This window comes from Ursus americanus, chromosome 7, assembly GCF_024610735.1.
Source record: "Ursus americanus isolate L20-20 chromosome 7, mUrsAme1.1.p, whole genome shotgun sequence".
Lineage (NCBI taxonomy): Eukaryota > Metazoa > Chordata > Mammalia > Carnivora > Ursidae > Ursus > Ursus americanus.
Window position 1 is genome coordinate 63,908,234 of NC_142133.1, and position 23,214 is coordinate 63,931,447.

At 35.7% G+C, this 23,214-nt stretch overlaps 1 protein-coding gene across 2 annotated transcripts in view; it reads right to left on the reverse strand.

The window, feature by feature from the left end:
• PPP1CB (protein phosphatase 1 catalytic subunit beta) overlaps positions 1–23,214 on the reverse strand; it is a 40,712-nt gene that overhangs the window by 12,499 nt on the left and 4,999 nt on the right. For both annotated transcript variants that reach the window (XM_045809156.2, XM_045809158.2), the window contains exons 3-6: positions 6,965–7,096; positions 4,859–5,089; positions 2,860–2,964; positions 388–459 (exon numbers count right to left, since the gene is read on the reverse strand). In XM_045809156.2, coding sequence (XP_045665112.1) covers positions 388–459; positions 2,860–2,964; positions 4,859–5,089; positions 6,965–7,096 — 540 coding nt within the window. The remainder of the gene's footprint in view (positions 1–387; positions 460–2,859; positions 2,965–4,858; positions 5,090–6,964; positions 7,097–23,214) is intronic.

The following is a 23,214-nucleotide window of genomic DNA, read 5'->3' on the forward strand; positions in this document are numbered from 1 at the left end:
AGTCACCGCATGCTCTAACAACTGAGCCAGCCAGGTGTCTTCCTTTTGACTAATTTTTAACAAGTCTTTGAATGACATAACCAATGCTGATATGAATGAGGCCATGATAGGAAGGTAAGGGGAATCAATAACAAGATTTTTTGTGATAAGTAAGTTTAACAGAACCATACTATGATTATATATGAAATTTAAAAGTACTGCACCTTGGGAAATAATTAGTAGGAAGTGAAATGTATTACTGCAAGTAACCTCTAATTAGCTTAGTGATGATTAAAAAAGCTCTATTATTTATTGCATAAACCAATCCTACTTCCACTAAATATATAATTAAGTTCAAATACGTAAACATTTTACATAAAACTAATTAAAATTCTCTATATACTCAACCTGTATCAGGGACATCAGTGGGTCTCATAATTCTTCGAATCTGCTCCATAGATTGCAAGTCTGGTGATAGTCCTATAAATAAAAGATGAGTCATACTACAGACATCTAAACAATTTTCACTTTATTTGTCAGGGGGGGAGAGAGAGGGACAGAGCACCAGTGGGGGAGTGGCAGGCAGAGGGAGAAGCAGGCTCCCCGCTGAGCAGGGAGCCTCATGTGGGACTCGATCCCAGGATCCTGTGATCATGACCTGAAGGCAGACTCTTAACCAACTGAGCCACCCAGGCATCCCATAAAGGGGCATTTAATAAAAGTAGATTCACTATGCGAAATTAAACATACTTAAGGTGTTCTTTTTAATGTTATCTTTAATATACTGAGTTACTGAACAGAATCCCACTTTGATGTAACAGAACATTATGATTAGGTACTCTCCACTTTTCCCTACCAGGGTAATGAAATTTCCTTTCATTTCAAAAGATTTCTCAAGGAAAGAAATCTTACCACTCTTCTTTCTTTCTAACCATTCCCTGCCCTTCTACAGGAACATATCCAATTCCAATACTTCCTACCACTTCTGTCACTTCTTACCACCCAATCTTAAACATGTTTACTTCCAAGTTTAAATGCCTCATTTCATCCCATAAGACCTTCCCATACCCCACTCCAGTATGCTCATTACTTCATAAAAGCATAACTGTTGATCAGAAGAGTAAGACAAAGCACATGAAAATACTCTGCAATCTTCAGAGTAGTACATAAGTATAAGCTAGTATTTCTCTTTTATAAATAAATCCAAGTGCCATCACATACTTCTATATTTCTATTTTTAGCTATACCCATGCATAAGAGCTACAATTTCCTACATGTTTAGTATCTACTATAAAATGTTTCAATTAGTATAGTGATTTATGTTCTATCAGAGAATAAATCATTTTTTACCTTAGGCCTAGACAAGTACATCTACCTTTTCAACATTTCTCCACTTAATTCTCCCTGGATATTGATAAAAAACTCATTTTCTTACAGTATTTTCATTAAATTATTTCCCTGTACAAAAACCCAATATGGTTATTAAACCATTCAACTCCTTTGCTCAGTATTCAAATCTCTATAATCTGATATGTATCATTCCCCCAGCATGTACTTGACATTCTAGTTAGGCCAGTCCTTACACATTCCTTGAACTAGACAACATAAAAAAGACTGTCTCAAATTCTCTTTGCCTCTCCAAAGTCTACTCATCCTCTAAAACCCACATGTCCATAAACATTTGCCCAACAATTCTCTCCCTTTCCAGACTTCATAAAAACTACTGCTCTATAAGTACCTTGACATAATTAAATCCCTTTCATTACACGGTATCTGTTTTGAAATACACTTTATCTTTTTCTTTTAAAGATTTATTTTATTTATTTCAGAGAGAGAGTGCATGGGTGGGGGGAGGGAGAGGGAGAGAAGCAAATTTCCTCCTGAGTGCAGTGCCCCACACAGGGCTGAATCCCATAACCCCGAGGTCACAACCCAAGCCGAGGTCACAACCCAAGCCGAAACCAAGTCAGATGCTCAACCAACTGAGCCACCCAGGTGTCCCTGAAATATACTTTTTCTTACTTTTCTGGAAATAATACATTTTATCAATAGGTTTTTAATTTCTCAAAACAGCCAGATCATACACAATCTATATCTTTTCATGGCACCTAACCAAGTGCGAGACACATGTTAGTTTTTCAAATGAACTTTCATATATGCTTATTTAACAAGTCATACAGAGTAACTTATTCTGGGGCAGCTGGTGGCTCTATCAGTTAAGCATCTGCCTTTGGCTCAGGTCATAATTCCAGGGTCCTGGGATCTAGCCCTGCGCTGGGCACCCTGCTCGGTGGGGAGCCTGCTTCTCCCTTTCCCTCTGCCCCTCCCACCTCCTCCTCCACCCGCGCTCTCTCTTGCTCTCTCGCTTGCTTGCTCTATCTCAAATAAAATATTAAAAAGAAGTAAGTTATTCTGTCAAAAAATTATCTTAAGGATGAAAGTAGACATATTATACAAAGCCCAGAACTCTTGGCATATGGGAAGAGTAAACCCAATTACATCTGGATTCTGACGAAAGGTATTTAATATAGGCAGGAAAATAATCACGATCCTCTCATTTTTACTGATAGTAGGGGTATCTTTCCGTCAAAACTGAGGCAAAGGGAAGACCTTTTTTCAAACCAAACTCTAGTAATCCTCCTTACATGTGAAAATCTTTAAAGACAAGTACTAAACTGAAGTTTCATTTTCATTATGTATAAATAATCATGAATTTCTGATTACTAAGAGATTTTAGCCATGTTTAGAACAGTTCTAATGACTTGAGTTTTCACACAAGCACTGCGTGTTTTCCCACAGCATGCATCTTAGTTACTATAGGTCTTTTCTAACAATGGAAGGACAGTAAGAAAAACCCATAAAGGAAATTTATTAGTTTACCTCCATGACAACAGAAGATCTTTTCATCCACAATGGCAGCTATAGGCAGACAATTAAAACAATCGGTGAAGGTCTTCCACAATTTAATATTAAACCTTCGTTTGCCTATAAAAAGAATAAGCAAATAGGATGAATAAATCTAAACCTATTTTCATGTTATCTCATAGCTACAGGATTATGAATAATTTCAATTTTACTCTTTACACAGCACTTTGTTTTTCCTGAAATGAATAAGTATTTCTTATACACTTTTAAAAACATAATAAATTTAATAAATACTCAGCACCTTCCCATAAAGTTAAAAAAAACCCTGAAAGATTGTGCTACGTATTTTATGGAACAAATATACCAAACACTTTGGTCTTTTAAGATCACTTTAATAAAGCAATTTTGAAACAGTCTAATGGACTATTAGTTTATCTTTCCATTCAACATGCACATTAGTTAAATACCTAGCCAAATAAGCAGAAGTGAAAAGGGGTGCCTCTAAAGACTGTCCATTTTGACTCTAATGCACTGAGTAACACAGCATAGATTTACTGCCAAGAAAGGACAACTTCCAAGTGCCTGACTGGTTATCCACTTCTGAGTGAATTACAACTTGGCACTCCAGCAAGTATAAATAGAGACACAAAGGCTATAATTTTCCTGTAGTCTAGCATAAAGAGCTACAACAAAGACAATCTCAAGGCTATGTTCACCTTTTTAGAGTTACTTGATTTTCCTGAACTGGGCAGTAAGTTGCAACAACTAACCTGCAGAGGGAGGAAAGGCACAAGCACTAATTTCCTATGTTTTTATGCCATAACTTGCCTCCCAATGAACAAGTATAACTCAGAGCAGTGTTTAAAAGCTGTTCTCACATACATTTAATTTGATGTCCTTTCTATCCTTGAGGATATTTAAATCCATATTTTATCCTTAAGAATGCATTTCTATTCCTGATATAGCTTCACAAAAGTGGTTATAGTTAGACATACTATAACCCACTTCCTGTCTACTGGTCTGATTCAAACAGATGAAACCATATACTACACCTTAGAAATAAAAATGCAATGTAAAATCAAATATGGCATCATTCCTATTAGAACATACGTCATGAGAACAGAGATTATCTGTCTTGTGCACTGTTACATTCCCAGTGTTTAAAGTAGTGCCTGGTATATAATACTTCCTCAAACATTTGTCAAATAAATGATTATAAACCAAGGAGATAGGAGTTTGAATAGGACTCTACCATATTTAGGGATGGAAAAAAGCAAAAATAGATTCTAATGGGAGAATTCAGCACCAAAAACCAATAAATTCAATTTGACAATCACTGTAATTGGTTTTAAATTATAATTAACCAAACATATATTCTTTCCCATGGTCTAACAAGAGCAAAAGACCAAATTCGAATGTAGTAATTTAGTAACAACACTTGGAAAACACTACTACAAAACACAAATCAGTGATTTCTTACTGATGAAAAAGAGTACAGTATGATACACCAGAGTACTCAGTATCCTTATCTCTGTAGGTTTATAGGCATAGATTAAAATTTTAATAAACTTCAAATTTTAAATAATTTCGTACTTTTCAATATTTCTTATGACATAGGGCCAATGAGAATTTCCGTTACATCATAAGAATACTGAGAACTAAAATCTTAATAGACACTAGAAAACTAGAGGCTACTATCTATAGTGACCTCGTTTCACGTGGATATTTTACTCTGTAAACTAATTACAAGAGGGCCTTTCAGCTGAGTAAGCTGCAGTCAACCTGAAATAACATGACCAAGGAGAGCTCAAGGAACCAGTTTAATTAATTAGTAACATGTTTCCAGTTTCAAGGCCCTCTTCCACGAAACACTCTTGGTCCTATGCTTCATAAATTGTTTTGTTTTTTTTTTTAAAAAACTGAATCAAAGGAACTCCTTTGAACTGGAAAATTATGTTAGGGAATATTAAGGAATTTTCCCATTAATAAAAAATAAATATTTATTTTTACTTACATTCATCATAGAACCCATAAATGCGATTGATGCTAGCACACTCATGGTTTCCTCTTAACAGAAAGAAGTTCTCTGGATATTTGATTTTATAAGCCAATAGCAAACAAATGGTTTCCAAAGACTGCTTTCCTCTGTCCACATAATCTCCTAAGAAAAGATAGTTCGCTTCTGGTGGGAAACCTCCATATTCAAATAATCGCAGTAAATCTGTATACTGTCCGTGAATATCTCCTGAAAATAGAAAAAGCCGATTTTAGAATACTTGGTTACTGTGGGAAGCAGCTTCAAATGATTCCCAATGTTTATACCCTTGTGTAATCCTCTCCCCTTGAATGTGGGCTGGAGCTGGTGACTTGCTTCTAACAAATAGGATACAGCAAAAGAGGGATGGGCTGTCACTTCTGAGATTAGGTTACAAAAGATCATGATTTCCATTCTGCTTGTACTGTTTCGCCTTCTCTGATTCTTGACGCTGAAGTCAGCTGCCTTACGGAGAAGCACGCATGGCAAAGAACTGAAGGAGGCCTTTGGCCAACAGCGCATTAGCAACCAAGCCCTCAGTCCATCGGCGCATAAGGAATGGAATCCTTTCACCGTTGAGCCTTGAGATGAATGCAGTTCCAGATGACACCTAGATCACAGCCTCATGAGACACCCAGAACCAGAGGACACAGCTAAGCTGTGCCTGAATTCCTGATGCACAGAAACTGTAAGGGGATAAATTCATGCTATTTTAAGGCATAAAGTTGTGGAGTAATCTGTTATACATCAGATAGCTAATACAGTTACCCTTATTAGCTGGTAGTTTAACAAAGGTTACTTTGTTATGCCAAAAAGTGAGACAAAGTCAGAGTTTAGAAATATTTAGTATAACTTCTATTACCCTCAAATTATTTCTGTATCAAAGCATTTTAAAGAATACCTTAGAAAGAATTTGAATCATTTAAAAATGTTATAAATAACTACATCTGCTTCATTTAGATTCACAGAAGAGATTGATCATTCCCACAAAATTTCTTTTTTTAAAAAGATCTTATTTTTAAGTAATCTCTACACCCAACATGGGACTCAAACTCACAATACTGAGATCGAGAGTCGCGTGCTCTACCGACTTAGCCAGCCAGGCTCCTGTTCACAAAATTTCATGCCACCCCTTACTTAAAGATGATACACTAAGCTAATTAATGTATTCAACAAACATTTCCTTAGCTAATATCTTTTATTAGCTAGGTACTGTACTAAGGAACACCAAGCACATGACTTAATAAACACAAGAAGAAAGATTAAAAAAAAGTTACATGCAGGACAATGAAAACTTTTACATACAGAAATAATTCTTGACTGAGCAAAAGATGACGATTAAGTCCATAAAAGCTAGGTCATAAACACTGATAGGCACTACAAGTTATCAAACCAAAAGCCAGTATGATACATTACTTACCCACTTCCCACTGTTATGTGAACTATAGAAAAATACTTTCTGTACAACAATTTTGCTGGCTATAACAATGTGATCACTCAACGTCAGGTTGTAGTTTTTGTTTTTGGCCAGAAGCCATTATAAGACTTAAAAGAACAAATATAAACTGTAATGTTATATAATCTTCAAAATAAAATCACAACAAAGGTAGAACACATGGATACTGCCATACTGACCCTCAAAACTCTATTCTTGTTTTTTTTTTTTTTTTTGTACTAGTATATCAGAATGCCTATTTTTCCACATCCTTGACGACACTGGATTATCTGTTTTTGACATTTAAAAAAAAATTTGACTATAGTTTGGGATTTGTTTTTAAACTGCATTTCACTGATTACTAGTGAGGCTGAGGATCTTACGTTTACTGGCCAGTTGAATTTCTTCTAAAATCTGCCTTTAAAAAATCTTTCTCTTGTATGTCTTTCTTATTTGTTTCTCAGAAACAATTCTTGTCTGTAACTTATGATTTTATGCAAGTTTCAATTTTCATATCTTATGTAATCAAACCTATCAAACTCTCTTAAACATAAATTTTAAAATGTTCTCCCTAGGTCACCTTCAATGTAAATAGGGGAGAAAAACTGGTATTCAAAATAGACTGTTTCCAACTCTACCTATTTACATACCACAAATTTTCAGCGGTGCTTCCAACTCCAAAAGAATAGGCTGGCTAAGAAAGATCTCCCGAGACTTGATACATAAGCCCCGAACTTCTGCTTCAGTCATCTGCACGATCTTTCCTGGGCGACATCCTCGTACTGTTAATAAATAAAATGGTCAGTTTAAAAAAATTTATCTATAAAATAATAATCCTTAAAAAAAAGTCATGCCCATATTTTGAAGATCAGGGAAGTCACACAGGCAGCAAACTACCAGATACCCTGTTGTGTCCTATGGCTAATAGTAAGATTACTCCAGTGATCTTTGGCCTCCATCTCTATTGTCGCTGGTTCATGAGGATGCTCAAGGCTGCTGCCACAGAAACGCAGTCCTCTGTGCTCTCCAGTGGCCAACCTCACAGCCCAAGAGACCTAAATGGTTGCAGGGACAGCACCTTTGGGGACAGCCCACTCTCTCAGAAAAGTCTTATTACATTTAGGAAAAGGCCAAAATACCATCACTAAGAACCAGTGGTTATGAAGAAAGGGAAATTAAAAAGTAGCTGTCGGCAGGTGATTTAGTTTCACACACTTCCTTGGAGTATTAGGAACAGTCCTAAGAATTAACCACCCCCACCTTCATTTTTCTGATCAAAATAAAACAAAATTTAAAAGGTACCAGAGTGTTACTAAATTTTAATGCATTATTATGTTCACAGTAGGGCATTATATAAAAAACTCTCAAAGCTATTCAGATGGAGGTAAGCCATTTTTCAAATGAATGAGCAATAAAATCCATGAACTGGTAAGTACCTTCTGGAATGGAGTGGGGAGGAATGGTACATGAGAAGTTCCTTATTTGCCCTATTGAACTGAACTTCTAATCATTTCCTCTCATCATTATCTTCTCCACTGGCTCTCTCTAAACAGACTGCTAGCTCCTATTTAATCTTAACTGAATAAGGCATTTAAAAAAAGGAAGCAGAGACTGTACCCCTATATAGCCCTACCACTTCCCACTTCCAATTAAGTCCACACTTTTCTTGTTAAAAATTGCTATGATTCTTTCGTCAGGTCAAGAGATTAAAAAAAAAAAAAAAAAAAAAAGGCCCCCACAAGCAAAAGCCATCCATTTATCTATTCCATTAATACAGTAATATCTAAGAAGAGACAGAGACATTGCTGAAATGTGCTTTAGCAAATATGACAGTAAGATCATCCCTGAAATTCAAAACATGACCAGCAAAACTGCTTTTATTATGGGAACTTTAGTATAGCTGCTGTATGAGTACCAGATGTCAAACATCAGTTATCTACTTCCCATGGATATGTGGATTTTTCTAAGACCAAAATGGGCACCTTACTTTGTACTTTCCATTAAGTATCTACAATACTAGCTTAGATTCAATTCTCTGTAAAATTCTTAACCCTGGCAATAAGTTTTAAAAGCATGGGAAATGATGGTTACAAAATACAGTGCTACCATCAGTGCATCAAGTACCTATCTATTTTTTGGTATACTAAATAGTATTTTTCTGGAAGGATTAAAGATCTCTTATTAATTTCAGAGGACAAATATTCACCTAAAAATAATTATTTAAAGGTAAGAGCAACGGACAAGACAAACAAAATACTTTTGGCTCCTAGAAAAGTTTCCACAATTTCTGTTATGATTCTATGGTAATAAAACACTGTTTAGGGGTGCCTGGGTGGCTCAGGATTGACCCCCGCATAGGGCTCCTCTGTTGGGAGCCTGCTTCTTCCTCTCCCCCTCCCCCTCGTGTTCCCTCTCTCGCTGGTTGTCTCTCTGTCAAATAAATAAATAAAATCTTAAAAAAAACCAAAACAACAACAAGCCACTGTTTAGATTACCAACATTTAGTTGTAACTTGATACAAGCATTATTAAAACTAGCGTGGGTCACTTTGATGCGTCAATTTAAAGTGTTTAAATTACAGTGGTGAATATTTTATCTCACATTTGTTTTATCTTCTCTGTAAATTGTGTGTTTAATTTTGACCTCCCAAGTAACTTACACTAAGGTGTACTTTGACTAACATCTTTACAGAGCTAAAAATGATTCAACTTATAAGTCATTCTAATCCATAGAAACTAAAAATTACCCAAACAAATTCAGACCCCATGAAATTTCATTGATTTTAAGATGCATGTTTTTCCCTAATTAAGATCTATGAAGTTAGGAGATGTTTTGCAATCAATAATTTCTTACAATTTTAATTGGCAGTCGCTTTTTGCCTCTCAGTGGCATATAAAATAGTAGTGCATTTCATAATCAAATCACTTCTAAGAGTTGATGAAATGCAGTTAGGGAAGCTAAGGGTTCTTCTAAAGGTTAGGCATTTGACAAATGACCAAATTTTAGGAATAAATTAGCTAAATTATTTGGGAAAAGATGGTAGCCAGCTAAGGGCAATCCCAGCCGTCTGTCAATTCAAAAGTCCTGTTCCCTTATGTACTCCCACCAGTAAGCATACCCAAATTTCCAAGAGCATTTCAAATTTCTCCTAGTCATCTGAAAAAAAGGAATAAATCAAGGCAACCTGTTAAAAAGGGGAACCAGATCACTACCGCAATATCCATGAGAGATTCCAGAATTTGGGTATATGAGCTTTTATACAAGTATCTAGCTGGATTATGAAGATACTATAAATCTGCATAATTCACTAGGTGCAAAGCAATTTCACATCAATCATCTCATTTAATCCTTTTGATATCCCAAGAATTAGAAAGGGAAGTCATTATTGACACTATACAACGACAGAGTTAAAAACCTTGCACAAGATCAGAGCGCCCAGGTTTTATAAAACTAGAGGGAGTAAAAAGCAGCAGAGAAAAATTTAGAACCAGTCTTCTAACTCAAAATTCTTTCTCCTCTACTACCACAAAAAAATTTTTAGTCAAAAGCTTCCAAGAAAAAAATTTCAGCGGGTAATAATTGCAAACCAGGTAAAAACACCATTAAAGCACACTATTTAGAAAATATTTTGAGGTATCACACATATACAGTACACTAACATTATGGGCGTTTACTCAATAAATTTTAACTATATATACACTTAAGTAACCATCATCCAGGGATGCCTGGGTGGCACAGTTGGCTGAGCATCTGCCTCTGGCTCAGGTCATGATCCCAGGGTCCTGGGATTAAGTCCTACATAGGGCTCCTTGCTCGGCGGAGAGCCTGCGCTTCTCTCTGCCTGCTGCTTCCGTTTGTGTCCGCTTTCTCTGACAAATAAATAAAACAAAATCTTTTTTTTTTTTTAAAGATTTTATTTATTTATTCGACAGAGATAGAGACAGCCAGCGAGAGAGGGAACACAAGCAGGGGGAGTGGGAGAGGAAGAAGCAGGCTCATAGCGGAGGAGCCTGATTTGGGGCTTGATCCCAGAACGCCGGGATCACGCCCTGAGCCAAAGGCAGACGCTTAACCGCTGTGCCACCCAGGCGCTCCTAAAACAAAATCTTTAAAAAACATATTTAAAAAAAAAAAAGTAACTACCATCCACAGGCAAAATACAGAATACTTCCAGGAGCCTTCAGGGCTTAACCATACAACAATAATGCCCAAGGTTAGTATTCTTACCTTCACAGTATTATTGATCCGACCCATTTTTGAATTTTGGATAAACAGAAATATACAGTATATATACTCTTTTGCTCACTGAAATCTATCCATTTATTGTGTTCAGCAGCCACCTGAAGTATTGCATTGTATCAAACACCACACTGAATTTATCCATTCTATTGGGTCACTTCTACTTCGGCGCTATTGCAAATGCTCATGAATATTTGCGTACATTTCTCTTGGCTATATATATAAAACATAGGAGAATTGCTGGGTCATAAGGAAGGCTCAGCTTAAACAAGAATTAAGAATTAACTGATACAGGCAGTTTCCCAAAGTGGTTATAGCAATTTACAACCCACCAACAATGTTGCTCTACGTCTTTACCAACAATGGGTATTACGAGTCTTAAATTTTAGCGTTTTGTTGGGTGTATGGTGGTATTCGAGATTTTAATTTGCTTTTCCCTGATAACTAATGTTGAATATCTTTTCATATGCTTAATAGGCCATTTGGAAATCCTTTTTTGTGAAGTTCATTTGGACTTTTAAAAAACTGATTTGTAAAAATTCTTTTTATATCCCCAATGAATCTTTTATTGGATCCATGTATTAAAAGTATTTTTTCTCAGTTTATGGCTTGCCCTTTCTCTCTCTACTTCTTTCTTTCGAAGAAAAGAAGTTCCTTAAAGATTTATTTTTTTGAGAGGGAGAGGGAAAGAGAATCTCCAGCAGACTCCCTGCTGGGCTCTATCTCATGACCCTGAGATCAGGACCCGAGCCAAAATCAAGAGTCCCGCTTAACAGACTGAGCCACCCAGGAACCCTAAGAAGTTCCTTATTTTAATGCATTTAAATCCAGCTTAAATAATTTTAATCAATCTTTTTTGGTCACTGTGTTTTACATCTTGTTCAACAAATTTTTGCCTCCTCTAAAGATATTTCCTTATGTTTCCTTCTAGATTCTTTACAGTTTTCACCTAATTTGATAATCCATCTTAATTTTGTATCTGGTTTGAGGTAAAGGCCAAGTTTCATTTTTATCCACACAGATATCCAACTGATTTAGCACCTTTTATTGTTAAGACCACCTTTTCTTCACAGAACTGCAGAGGTAGTGTTGTAGAAAAATCAGGTGACCATAAACGAATGGGTCTATTTCTGGAAATTCCATATAGTCCCATTAACCTGTTTATTTTTACATCAGTACTACACTCTCTTAATTACTGTAGGCTTTTATAAAGTCTTGGTATCTGGTAATACAAGCATCCCAACTTTGTTAAGATTGCCTTTGCTAATCTAGGTCCTTTTGCATTTTCAAATATTTTAAAATTGGCTTTTCTATTTCCCTACACCCCAACTTGTGGGATTTTTAATTGGGAATGGGTATAATCCAGGGAGAATTACCTTAACAATTTTGAGATTTCCAGTCCGTAAACATGGTATCTCTCCTTTTATTTAGGTTGTCATTTGTTTCTCTCACCAATGCTTTGTAGTGTTTATGTGGCAGTCTTGCACATTTTCATTAAATTGAGTTGAGGGGCACTGCTCTGTAAACGTGTTTTATTTAATTTTCCTATTATTTGATTTTAGTATAAAAAAACATCATTGATTATTGAATACTGACTTTGTTTCCTATTCTAACAGTTTGAAGATCCCTTTGGATTTTCCAAGTATACAGTCATATCATCTGTGAAGACAATTTTACTTCTTTTCCAATTTTTGTATCTTTTATTTTTCTTCTTCACTGAATTGGCTAGGACCTCCATGACAAAGTTGAAAAAACTGTGCTAATGGTCTTGTCTTGTTCCTGAACTTAGAGGAAAAAGTATTCAATAAAAAATATTTCACCATTACAACAGCTATAGTGTTGTACATACTCACCTAGTTTGCTAAGAATTTTTATCATGAAGGGTACTAAAATTTATCAAACACTATATATCTCATCTATTGAGATAATCATATAATCCCCCACCTTATTCTGTTAATATGATTTATATTGATTGAGTATTCAGCTTCCCTTGGATTCCAAGAATAAAACCCACCAAATTATGACATTATCTTTCTTATTGTAAGATTCAATTTGCTAATAATTTGCTGCGGCTATATTTATGAGAGACATTGGCTGGTAATTTCCTTTCCTTGATATCTGTCAGATTTGGGTATTAGGGTTGCGCTGGCTTCAAAAAAACAAGTTGGGAAGTGTTCTCTCTTTTTCTGTTTTCTGTGAGAGACTGTATAAAATTGGCCTAATTTCTTCTTTAAATGGTTAGGTCAGCAGTGAAACCAAAGGCGTGAAATTTTCTTTTTGAGAAGTATTTCAAGTATGAATTAATTTTAACATATATAAGACAATTCAGATTTTCTATTCCTTTGTCAGTTTTGCCAAAATGAGGTGTTCATCTAAACTATAAAATTTATTATTATTTACAAAATCTTATTGTTCCTTAAAATACGTATGTATAGCTTTTCTCTGAACTACTTGGAAATAGATTATATACATCATGCTCCTTTACCAGTATATTATTTCCTAAGAATATTCTCTTATATATTGCACAGTATAAGTTCTCAGATTCAGGGAATTTAACACTGATATAAATCTTTAATGTGAAGAATATACTACAATTTTAGTAATTGTCTTAATCACATCCTTTATAGAATTTTCTTCCACTCTCGTACAGAATTCAAGCCAGGATTACATTATTGCTTTTATCTGTTCCATCTCTTTAGTCTCCAATACTAGTCATGTCTCCTGTATCTTTTTTGATATTGGTAATCCGTTTTCTATTTTGTACGTTATTAGTATTATTTTTTAAGATTTTATTTATTTACTTGACAGAGACAGCAAGAGAGGGAACACAAGCAAGGGGAGTGGGAGAGGGAGAAGCAGGCTTCCTGCCGAGCAGGGAGCCCAGTGCAGGGCTCAATCTCAGGACCCTGGGATCATGACCTGAGCCGAAGGCAGACACTTAATGGCTGAGCCACCCAGGCGCCCCCATTATTAGTATTTCTAGGGGGCTTTTCATTTTATTAATCTTTTCAAAAATTATACATTTGTTTTTTATTTGATTTCTGCTCTTATCTTTATTATATCTTATATCTTTCCTTCTACTTTTTTGGGGGTTATAATTTATTTTTCTATTGTCCTGAAATAGAAGTTTAATGTACAGACTGCCCACTATATGTATTGAAAGCTATACCTATTCCTCTTCAGCATTGCTTTTTGCTGCAATTGCACAAATTTGACACATACTTTCATTATTATTCAGGTCAACATACTTTATGATTTTTACTGCTATTTCTTCATTAGCCAATAAGATATGTAAAAATACACAGCTTATTTTTAAACTTGAGAATTTCCCAGTTACCTGCTACTGGTTTCTAGTTTATATTTACTGAAATCAGAGAATCTGAGACCTCGTATTTTTCAAATTTATTGAGATTTGCTTTATGGTACATTATATGGCATATTTTAGTAAATGTTCCATACATATTTGAAAAGCGTGTACATCCTGTAGTTGTTGGGTAAAGTGTTCTGTGTGTGTCAATTAGATCAAGTTTACTGTGTTGTTTAAATCTTCTAGACCCTTGCTGATTTTTTTCTTTGTTCTATTCGTTACTAAGAAAGGTGCATTTATTAATCTACATGGTTGTGGTTTTGTCTATTTTAACCTTTTGGTTCTATCAACTTTTCCTTTTTTGTGTTTTAGATCTATTAATATTAAATACCTAAAAAATTTAAGATTGTTATTATCTTCCTGTTGAATTCATCCTTTTAACATTATGCAACACCCTTCTTTACCTCTAGTAATACTTCTTGCCTTACCTACTATTTCTGACATATATAGCCAGGCAGGTTTCTTTTGGTTAAAGTGTGTATGAAGTATTTTTCCCATTCTCGTACTTATTCATCTGTGCCCTTAAACTTAAAATATGTCCCTTGTAAACAGTATAGTTAGGTCTTCTGAGCTTTGTCTTGACTATTTACTTCTTTCTTATTTACTATAATCATGGATAAAGTTAAGGTCTACCATCCTGTCATTTGCTTTGTTATCACATGTTCTTCATTATTTTATTTCTCTTTTCTTGCATTTCTTTGGAAGAATCAATTATCTTTTATTATTCCATTTTTTCCTCTATTAGTTTTTTAGTTATGTGTTCTTTTTCTTTTGGCAGTTATTCTAGAGATAACAAATGTATTTTTGACTGAGTTATCACTCTCTAGCCTTCTGTTCTACAGTTGTCCTATATTGCTTCCACATATTTGAAACCCTACAAGCAATAATTATTTTAAGTAGTATTAATTTATATTTACACATATTTATTCTTATTGTTGTTCATTTATTTCTGCAGTTCTGTTCTGGAATCATTTTCTTTCAACATGAACTTCAATATTTTCTAGTACCAGTTGAAATCAATAAATTTTCTCAGCTTTTCTGTCTTTATTTTGCCTTCACTTTTGAAGGACATGCTCACTGGATTTAGAATTCTAGGTTAGCATTATTTCTTTTCTTTCAACAGATTAAGAGGCTTTTCTATTGTTTTCTGGTGTCTATAGTTCCAGGTGTTTTATCAACCATCACTGTTCTCCCACAGGTAATGACTTATTTCCTCTGGTAGCTTTTAAGATTTTCTTTTTTTTTAAATTTTTAGCGGTTAAGTATACGATGGGTCTCAATATGGTTGTATTTGTATTTTTACTGCCTGGAATCCACTTAGCTTCTTTAATCTATGTTTTCGTATCCTTCTCAGAAGTTTTGGAAAATCTTTGGTCAATATTTCCTCTAACCTGTATCTCCTTTCCTTCTGAGACTCTCATTATGCATGTTAAACTTTTCGACTGTCTCCTGCTTATTCCCCCTCCATTTTTTCTTAGCACTGCATTATTTCTACACAACTTTTTTTTTCTAGCTTACTACTCTTTTAATGTGCTAATAAGCCCAACTCTCAAATTCTCATTTTTAGTTAATGTATTTTTTTAGTAGTAAAGTTTCCAGGTCTCTGATAAAATTTTCCATCACTTCTTATCTTGAGCATATTTAATCAGTTACAGTCTCTTTGTGATAATTCTAATATCTGAATTATCTATGGGTTTGTTCCCCTTTTTTCCTCTTGATTTGGTCAGTTAAGCCTGTTAGCATGTCCTGCAGCATTTCCCTGAATTAAATATCGGATTATAAATGAAAATTGTGTAAGTTCTAGATGACATCCTTCCTTTTAGCAGTAGTAGGTAGAGTGACAATGACTTACATTTTCTTGAGGGCTGTGGTCTACTTCAGTTTTGCTCTCAATCATAGGGAGTGGCTATGATGGGGTATCAACGGAAAACTCAAGAATGTAATACAGCCCCTGTAACTTGGCAGTCTTCAACTTCTGCCTCTCTGGCACTAGGGTGATGCTGGAATCTCTGCTCGGAATTTTAGCTTTCTAGCTACTGTTTTCTTCTGGGTTTCTTAGAATCTTCTCTCATGTACCTTAAAATTTAGTCAACAACTTTAAGGGGACCTGACTACAGATTTTGGGGTTAGAGGCCATGTGGTTCTCTCTTCTTTTCGATTTAAGTTTCAAGCGTTTTAAGGGCCTCAGATGTCCATCTCTCCTCTAGTCCAGAAAAACTGCCACTTTTTGTTTGGGATCTATTCCCCTATACCTCCATGAAAAAAGCCAGAGTGCCTGGTGAGCTTACTGGTGCTTCCCTTTTCTCAAAGATCAAAACCCTCAAACATTTCCTGTGTTGGCTGCTCAATACAGAAAAGGACACAAAATATGATTATTGGCCACACATTAGATTCAGATGATTACATATAAAGAAATCTGAGGGGCGCCTGGGTGGCACAGCGGTTAAGCGTCTGCCTTCGGCTCAGGGCGTGATCCCGGCGTTATGGGATCGAGTCCCACATCAGGCTCCTCCGCTGGGAGCCTGCTTCTTCCCCTCCCACTCCCCCCTTGTGTTCCCTCTCTCACTGGCTGTCTCTATCTCTGTCAAATAAATAAATAAAATCTTTAAAAAAAAAAATCTGAAGAATACCTTGCAAAGGCCTAGACACTATGGGCCCTAACCCCATATTTTACCAGTCCTGACTGATCAGTCACACAATTTTGGTGGGAGCATCAAAGTCTCCTCCTGATAGGTAATCTTTCCGTACAATCATGTCTACATCAGGCAAGGAGGAAAACATGAAGATCTGAGGATCAAATACGGCCCAATGCTTGGTGCTGTGAATTGCTATTTTTTTAAAAAATGGGGGGAAAAGGACACATAAAAATTACGTAACGTTTCAGTGTTCATACATAGTGTTTTACTGGAACACAACTACTCTTGTTATTTTTCTTTTCTTCCTCCCACCCCTGTTACATATTATCTATGGGCACTTTCACAATATGATGGCAGAGTATATTAGCTGCAATGGAGACACGGGGGGCACTCCCCTCACTTCACACTGCTTATGGTACTACAAATTGCAGAGATACAGTTATAACTCAACAGTATCTTGAGTGTCATGCCTGTAGCTGTACTGCAACATTTTACTTTTATTACGATGCATACTCATCATGTCAAAGCAGAAAAACAGAATGCAAACGTTGCACTTCTAAAAGCACAGTGGAGTGTGGATTATTTTGTTATTGAATGAGATGGCTAGGCATTGTATTTATAACATTACAGCTGTGCCAAATATATATATATATATTTTTTTCACATTACCAGACTAAGCACTCATCACAACATTCCCATTTCACCAGAAAGCAACAGTCAGAAAAATTTAAAAAATTTTAAATGGAACATCATCACAGCAGAATTTCTTCACAAAAATAAAAATGAGACTGCAGCCAAAGTTAAGTTTCTAACTGGCTCATGTGTTAGCAAGAGAGAAAAGTCATTTACTAATGGTGAGTTAATGAAATCATGTTTGATTAGAAAAGCCAAAGAAATATGTGCGGAGACAATAAACTTGTTTAAGACTATTAACCTTTTTGTAAAAACAGTTCTTGAAGTGTTGAGGACAATGGGAGCAACATCAGTCAAAAAAACCGAAACAAATGATTTTGAGTGGTTTTCCTCGGCGCTTGTTGAGTTCACAGATATTACCGATACTCAGCTGTTGCTTATTTGGGGAGCCAATACTGAACTAAGTGACTGAAGAGTTAGCCTCTATGAATTGTCTGTGTGTAACTACAGGCAAAAATATTTTCAAGAGGGACGCCTGGGTGGCTCAGTCAGTTAAGTGTCTGCCTTTGGCTCAGGTCATGATCCCAGAGTCCTGGGACTGAGTCCCTCGTCAGGCTCAATGCTCAGTGGAGAGCCTGTTTCTTCCACTGTCTGTTGTTCCCCTCTGCTTGTGCTCTCTCTTGCTCTCTCTCTGACAAATAAATAAAGTCTTCAAAAAAAAAAAAAAAGTCAAAAAAAGTTTTCAGGAAACTGAGGAAAACAAAACAAAAAGTGATGGTGGCAAAAATACACACGGAACACAAAAGAACCTAGTTGGACAACTGTACAAAGTTTATAAAAATTTAAGGTGTTTATAGTCTATGAAGCAATTACTCAGCAGAAGGGCCTTTTATTTTTTTGTTTTTTTTAGAGCGGGGGAGGAGCAGAGAGCAAAGGAGAGAAAATCTTAAGCAGGCTCCTAGCCCAGCGCAGGGCTCAGATCTCATGACCCTGACTGAGATCGTTACCTGAGCAGAAATCAACTTAATTGACTGAGCCACCCAAGCACCCCAACAGAAAGATATTCTAATCTATCATGTATTGTTGAACCAGTGGTATCACTAGTGAATGTCATCAGTGTTCATGAACTTAACCATTGTCAGTTCCATGAATATTTGTCAGAAATAAAAGGTGAGTATCTTGAATTGCCCTGCCACACCCAGTATGAATGGCCTAGTAATGAGAGGTCTATTGTGATTTTTTTTGAGCTCAGGGCCAATACGGAAATTTTTCTGAATGGCAATAATCACTATTACTACTATGGGGAGTTCAATAAATTAAGATTTTGCTGCAAACTTGATAGTGTTTCCTAAAGGTTCAATCTAAAATTGTACGGCAAAAAATACTTACACACGAAACGTATACTGTGGTAAGTCATTTTGATAACTAATGCTGCCTGAATCACAAGCAAATGTCAAAGCTGCTACACTCCCAGTGCTGTCAAAAGTTAAAACAAGATCTTCATTTCCTCACAGATTTGCACTGGATATATTTTCTAAGCTCAAACCACAGTTCCAACACATTCTTTAGATCTCAATGCTAGTGAAAAATATATCAAAATCTATTTAACTGTGCAGTTGAGGAGCTTCCACTTAGCCCTCTACTGGAATTGATTAGTGTACCATGTGATGACATGTTAAAAAGCAAATATCAGGAGAGGAGTAATAGAATTCTATAAACGCTTTCCAAATGATGACTAAAATCATTAACTAAAATCATACGCCTGTGGATTGATATCAGTATCTGGCAGTACCTATCTGTGATAAAAGATATCTTCCAAGATATACAATGAAATACAGAAGATCTCATTACAGATCATCGTTAACAGATGAACACTTGGAATCCCCGAACAAAGTGTTATCTTCTCCCAAAAGAAATCCCCTCTTCTCCTGATTACACAAATTGTACTCACTTGCTATATTTTGAATTTCATATTCACGTAAAAACTTTTTCAATGCAGTTTCGTCTTTTAAGTTACGAACGGTATGCGAAATATAGGTGTTATGTGTATTGTGTGTATACTAAATTCTATGTTTCAATAACCATCTGCTATTTTCTCCAGCAAGTTCTTACTAATAGAGTAATAGAAAATAGAAAGGACGCCAAGAAAAAAGAAGAAACCCCACTATCTATCATGTTTGCCCCATGATATCTTAGTAATCCTCATTAACCTTTAATATTTTAATTCACACTTACTCTATTCCATCCTCCACCCCCCCCAGAAAATTCATTCAAGGTTATATATAAATCAATAGCAAAGTTAACTTAAACCTAGGCTTCCTAAATTCCCTAATTTTTTTCTGTAGGATGAAATGGCAATTTCTCCATATTTAGCGCGTAAGTCTCCCTTTAAGCCACAAAAAAGTAAAAAAAAAAAAAAAAAAAAAAAGTAAAATTTTTACAAGTGGCTAAAACATGGAAATTTGGTTTTAAGTGAACGAATTAGGCGGCTGTCATAATTTCAATTTATCTTAAGTCTGCGGATAGGAATAATTAATGTGGCCTTCAGGAGCTCTGTGTGATACCTCAAACTGTAATATCGTGTATATACATGAACATATTTTTCTGAGAAGGCCTATGGCTTTCATGAATTCTCAATGGGGCCTGTGAATAATCATAAGTTAAAAAGTGATTCCAGATACACTGGTAACAAATAATGAAAAAAGAGTGAAGAAGAAAAGTAACAGATATAGGTGAGAGCCAGATGTTTCAGGAACAGAGGAAGAGTGCTCTAGCTCTATGGCATCAAAGTGTGATCCCCCTTTTCCACTATGTTGACATCTGCCTGATACAAAAGCAATGGTGGGCAAAACCACCAGCAGTTTAGCACAAACCAAAGCAAAGGCGCCAAACTGTACTGGCAGTCACTGATGGCGTTCACTGCCATGCACTTACAGTGAAACACAAAAAAGTCCAGTTTCACTTAAGAATGTCGAGTAGTAAAAATTATCAATTTTATTAAGTCTCCACAGCTGAGTATATGTCTTTTTAATATTCTGTATAACGAAACGGAAAGTATCCATGAAGCACTTTTGCTGCATACCAAAGCGCAACGCCTGTCTTCAAGCAAAGCACTCGTGTGACTGTTTTAGCTCCAAGACGATCTAGCCACATTTTTCATAGAACATCTTTTTTACTGTAAAGCACAACTGACGAACTATAGTTATCTACATTTAGGTATTTAATAGATACTCTTAAAAATGAACTAAGCGAGTCTGTCATTTCAAGGAAAACAAGTGACAGCATTTGTGCTAATGATAAAACCCAAGCTTTTAAGTGAAAAAGTTTTGGAAACCTTGTTTCTAACATCATGAATTTGACAGCTTCTCCATACTTAAAGACTCTTCGGATATCTTGTAGTATTAACAAATATGATTTTTTAATATTGTGTAAGATGTGTCAACATTTGAACACCTGCATAACTCGGTTTAGCTGATATCTTCCAAATGATCAATGCATGTTACAAAGAATGTGTAAGATACATATAAAGTGCAAGATCAATGGATTTTCATATAAAGGAACAAAAAAACCTCATTGATATTTCAGATTCCACATTACAACTAAGCTTTAAGAAATTACCACTTGTTGATTCTTGGTATAACATTAAAAAATATCCAGAATTACCAAAAAAACTATTAAAATACTACTTCATTTTCCAACTACATATCTGTACGATTAACTTCTATAAAATCAGATATCAGAGAGATTTACTTATCACTATTTTTGTTGTTTAGAAAGCATTATTTATGCTAACATGTAATGGGTTATTATTTTTAAATGAACTAAAAATATTTTAAAATTGTTTTCTTTCTTTTTTTTTTTTTTAAAGATTTTATTTATTTATTCGACAGAGATAGAGACAGCCAGCGAGAGAGGGAACACAAGCAGGGGGAGTGGGAGAGGAAGAAGCAGGCTCATAGCGGAGGAGCCTGATGTGGGGCTCGATCCCATAACGCAGGGATCACGCCCTGAGCCAAAGGCAGACGCTTAACCGCTGTGCCACCCAGGCGCCCCTAAAATTGTTTTATTTCTAACACAGTACTAATAACATAAATAAAAGCTCTTGTCCTCCATTCTTTTTAGTAGTATAAAGTGATACCAGGACTAAAAAAGTTTGAAACCCACTGCTCTAGTCCCTAGCCAAAAGAAGGCATACAACAAATCTCTTTAAATTACCTTGCACCATGTTCTGCCTAGAAATGTATCTGTCCCTCAACACCAACACTAGTATGCCGAACCAGATTACAAACTCTGGAAGATGGAAATAGGAAAATGTTTTACACATACATATACATATATGAGAAAAGTGGTTGTATGCAGAGGACACAATATATTAGACGGCCTTCTCGAAAATTACTATGGGGAGTGTTCAGGGCTCAGCAGCATAAAAAGTCCTCTATGACCTATTTCTCGGTTCAGGTTTATACTAAACAGTAACAACAGCTAACATTTTCTGAGCTTTTATTATGTATCAGAATTGTTCAAAGTGTTTTATCTGTTTAATCTCTACAGATACATTATGAAGTAGGTACTTAGTATCATCCCCAATATGAAGAAGAAACTAGGCCAGGGCTGATATTAAAATACATGCAGAACCTGTACCCTAAACCAGTATAAATATGGCCTCCCCCTGTATCAATACATAACTTGAGCAAATACATAACTGAGTAAACATGTGATTATCATTCAGGATTAGATACTGCAGTTAAGGTCTAATATTCATAAAATACATTCCTTACTGTCAATTTAGATCTTTCTCTCACTCAGAAGCCTGGTCATTTTCTCTGATTACTTTGGCTCAATTATTTGATAAATATTCAAATAACACAGATAAAACCTACAAATACCAATGAAGTTTCTTTCTCAATTTACTAAGTGAAATAAAAAGTCATTAAAACTGTGAAATATAACATTAAAGAAAGCTATGTAATAGATGTCCTTAAACTTCTTTTATTATGAAAATTAACTTTTATTTCTCTCAATCTTGAAAATAGGAGGTAAAACTAGGGGAAAAGTTGAAGTGGTATTAGACAAATACTCAAAGCAAGAAAATGCTCTGGTCAACCTCTGACTACTAGATAGGAGTTTAGGGATATTCTGATGAACATTCTGGGGATGAAATTCCTTTACAGTGAAATCAACTGTGTCAAAACCTCCAAATTACACAGTGTCGGCACATATCAGGATCCAAAGGCAATGTTCCCACTATTACATAAAGACCTCTTACTTGTTCTTGCACAGACGCAGGTAAATTTGGGAAGGCAGAAAGAGCCTTGAGGCCAGGGATTTTCAGGAAAGATACATATACCCTCATAAATCACTCTGCTACACATGTGAAGAGTGGAGGCAGAATAAAGGACAACTGCCACTGTCCTTTTGCTACTTTTTCTACTGCATTACAAGTACCCACCTACACCAGGGACAGAATTCCTCCATCACTAGGAAAAGACTGGCTACTGGTTATTTATTCTTGCTTACCTTCAGAATGAGTTCCTGCATTTTTAGTCTTCTACCTCTAATTGAAGAATAAAGACTATTTCCACTAAAACATCTTCAATTTTATCTAACAGATGGAAAGTCCCTGTTGTATGGTGTATTTCAAAGAATGTGGTGTAAAAAAAAAAAAGAAGTGCATTCCATCTACTAATAACCAAGACTTCAAAGGTAATCCAATTCAATCCTGGGGAAAGGATGAGGTTGTACAAGAAAAGAGATGTGACCCTGATCACTTCCTCCTCCCTATATTCACGGATCCTCTATTTTTCCAGGAAAAATAAACCTTGAAATGGCTACTTACAGCTGCTAGAAGAACAGTAACTGCTGTGTGAGGGTATAAATTTGTATCCACTCCAAATTAAGTTCTAGAAGATTCAACTGGGAATTATCATCATCTACCACCACACCACTGCTAAACCTACTGCATTTACAGACCATTTCTCCTCTCTGCATCCCTATATCCCAAGTCTTCCAGGATAACCTTTGTTTC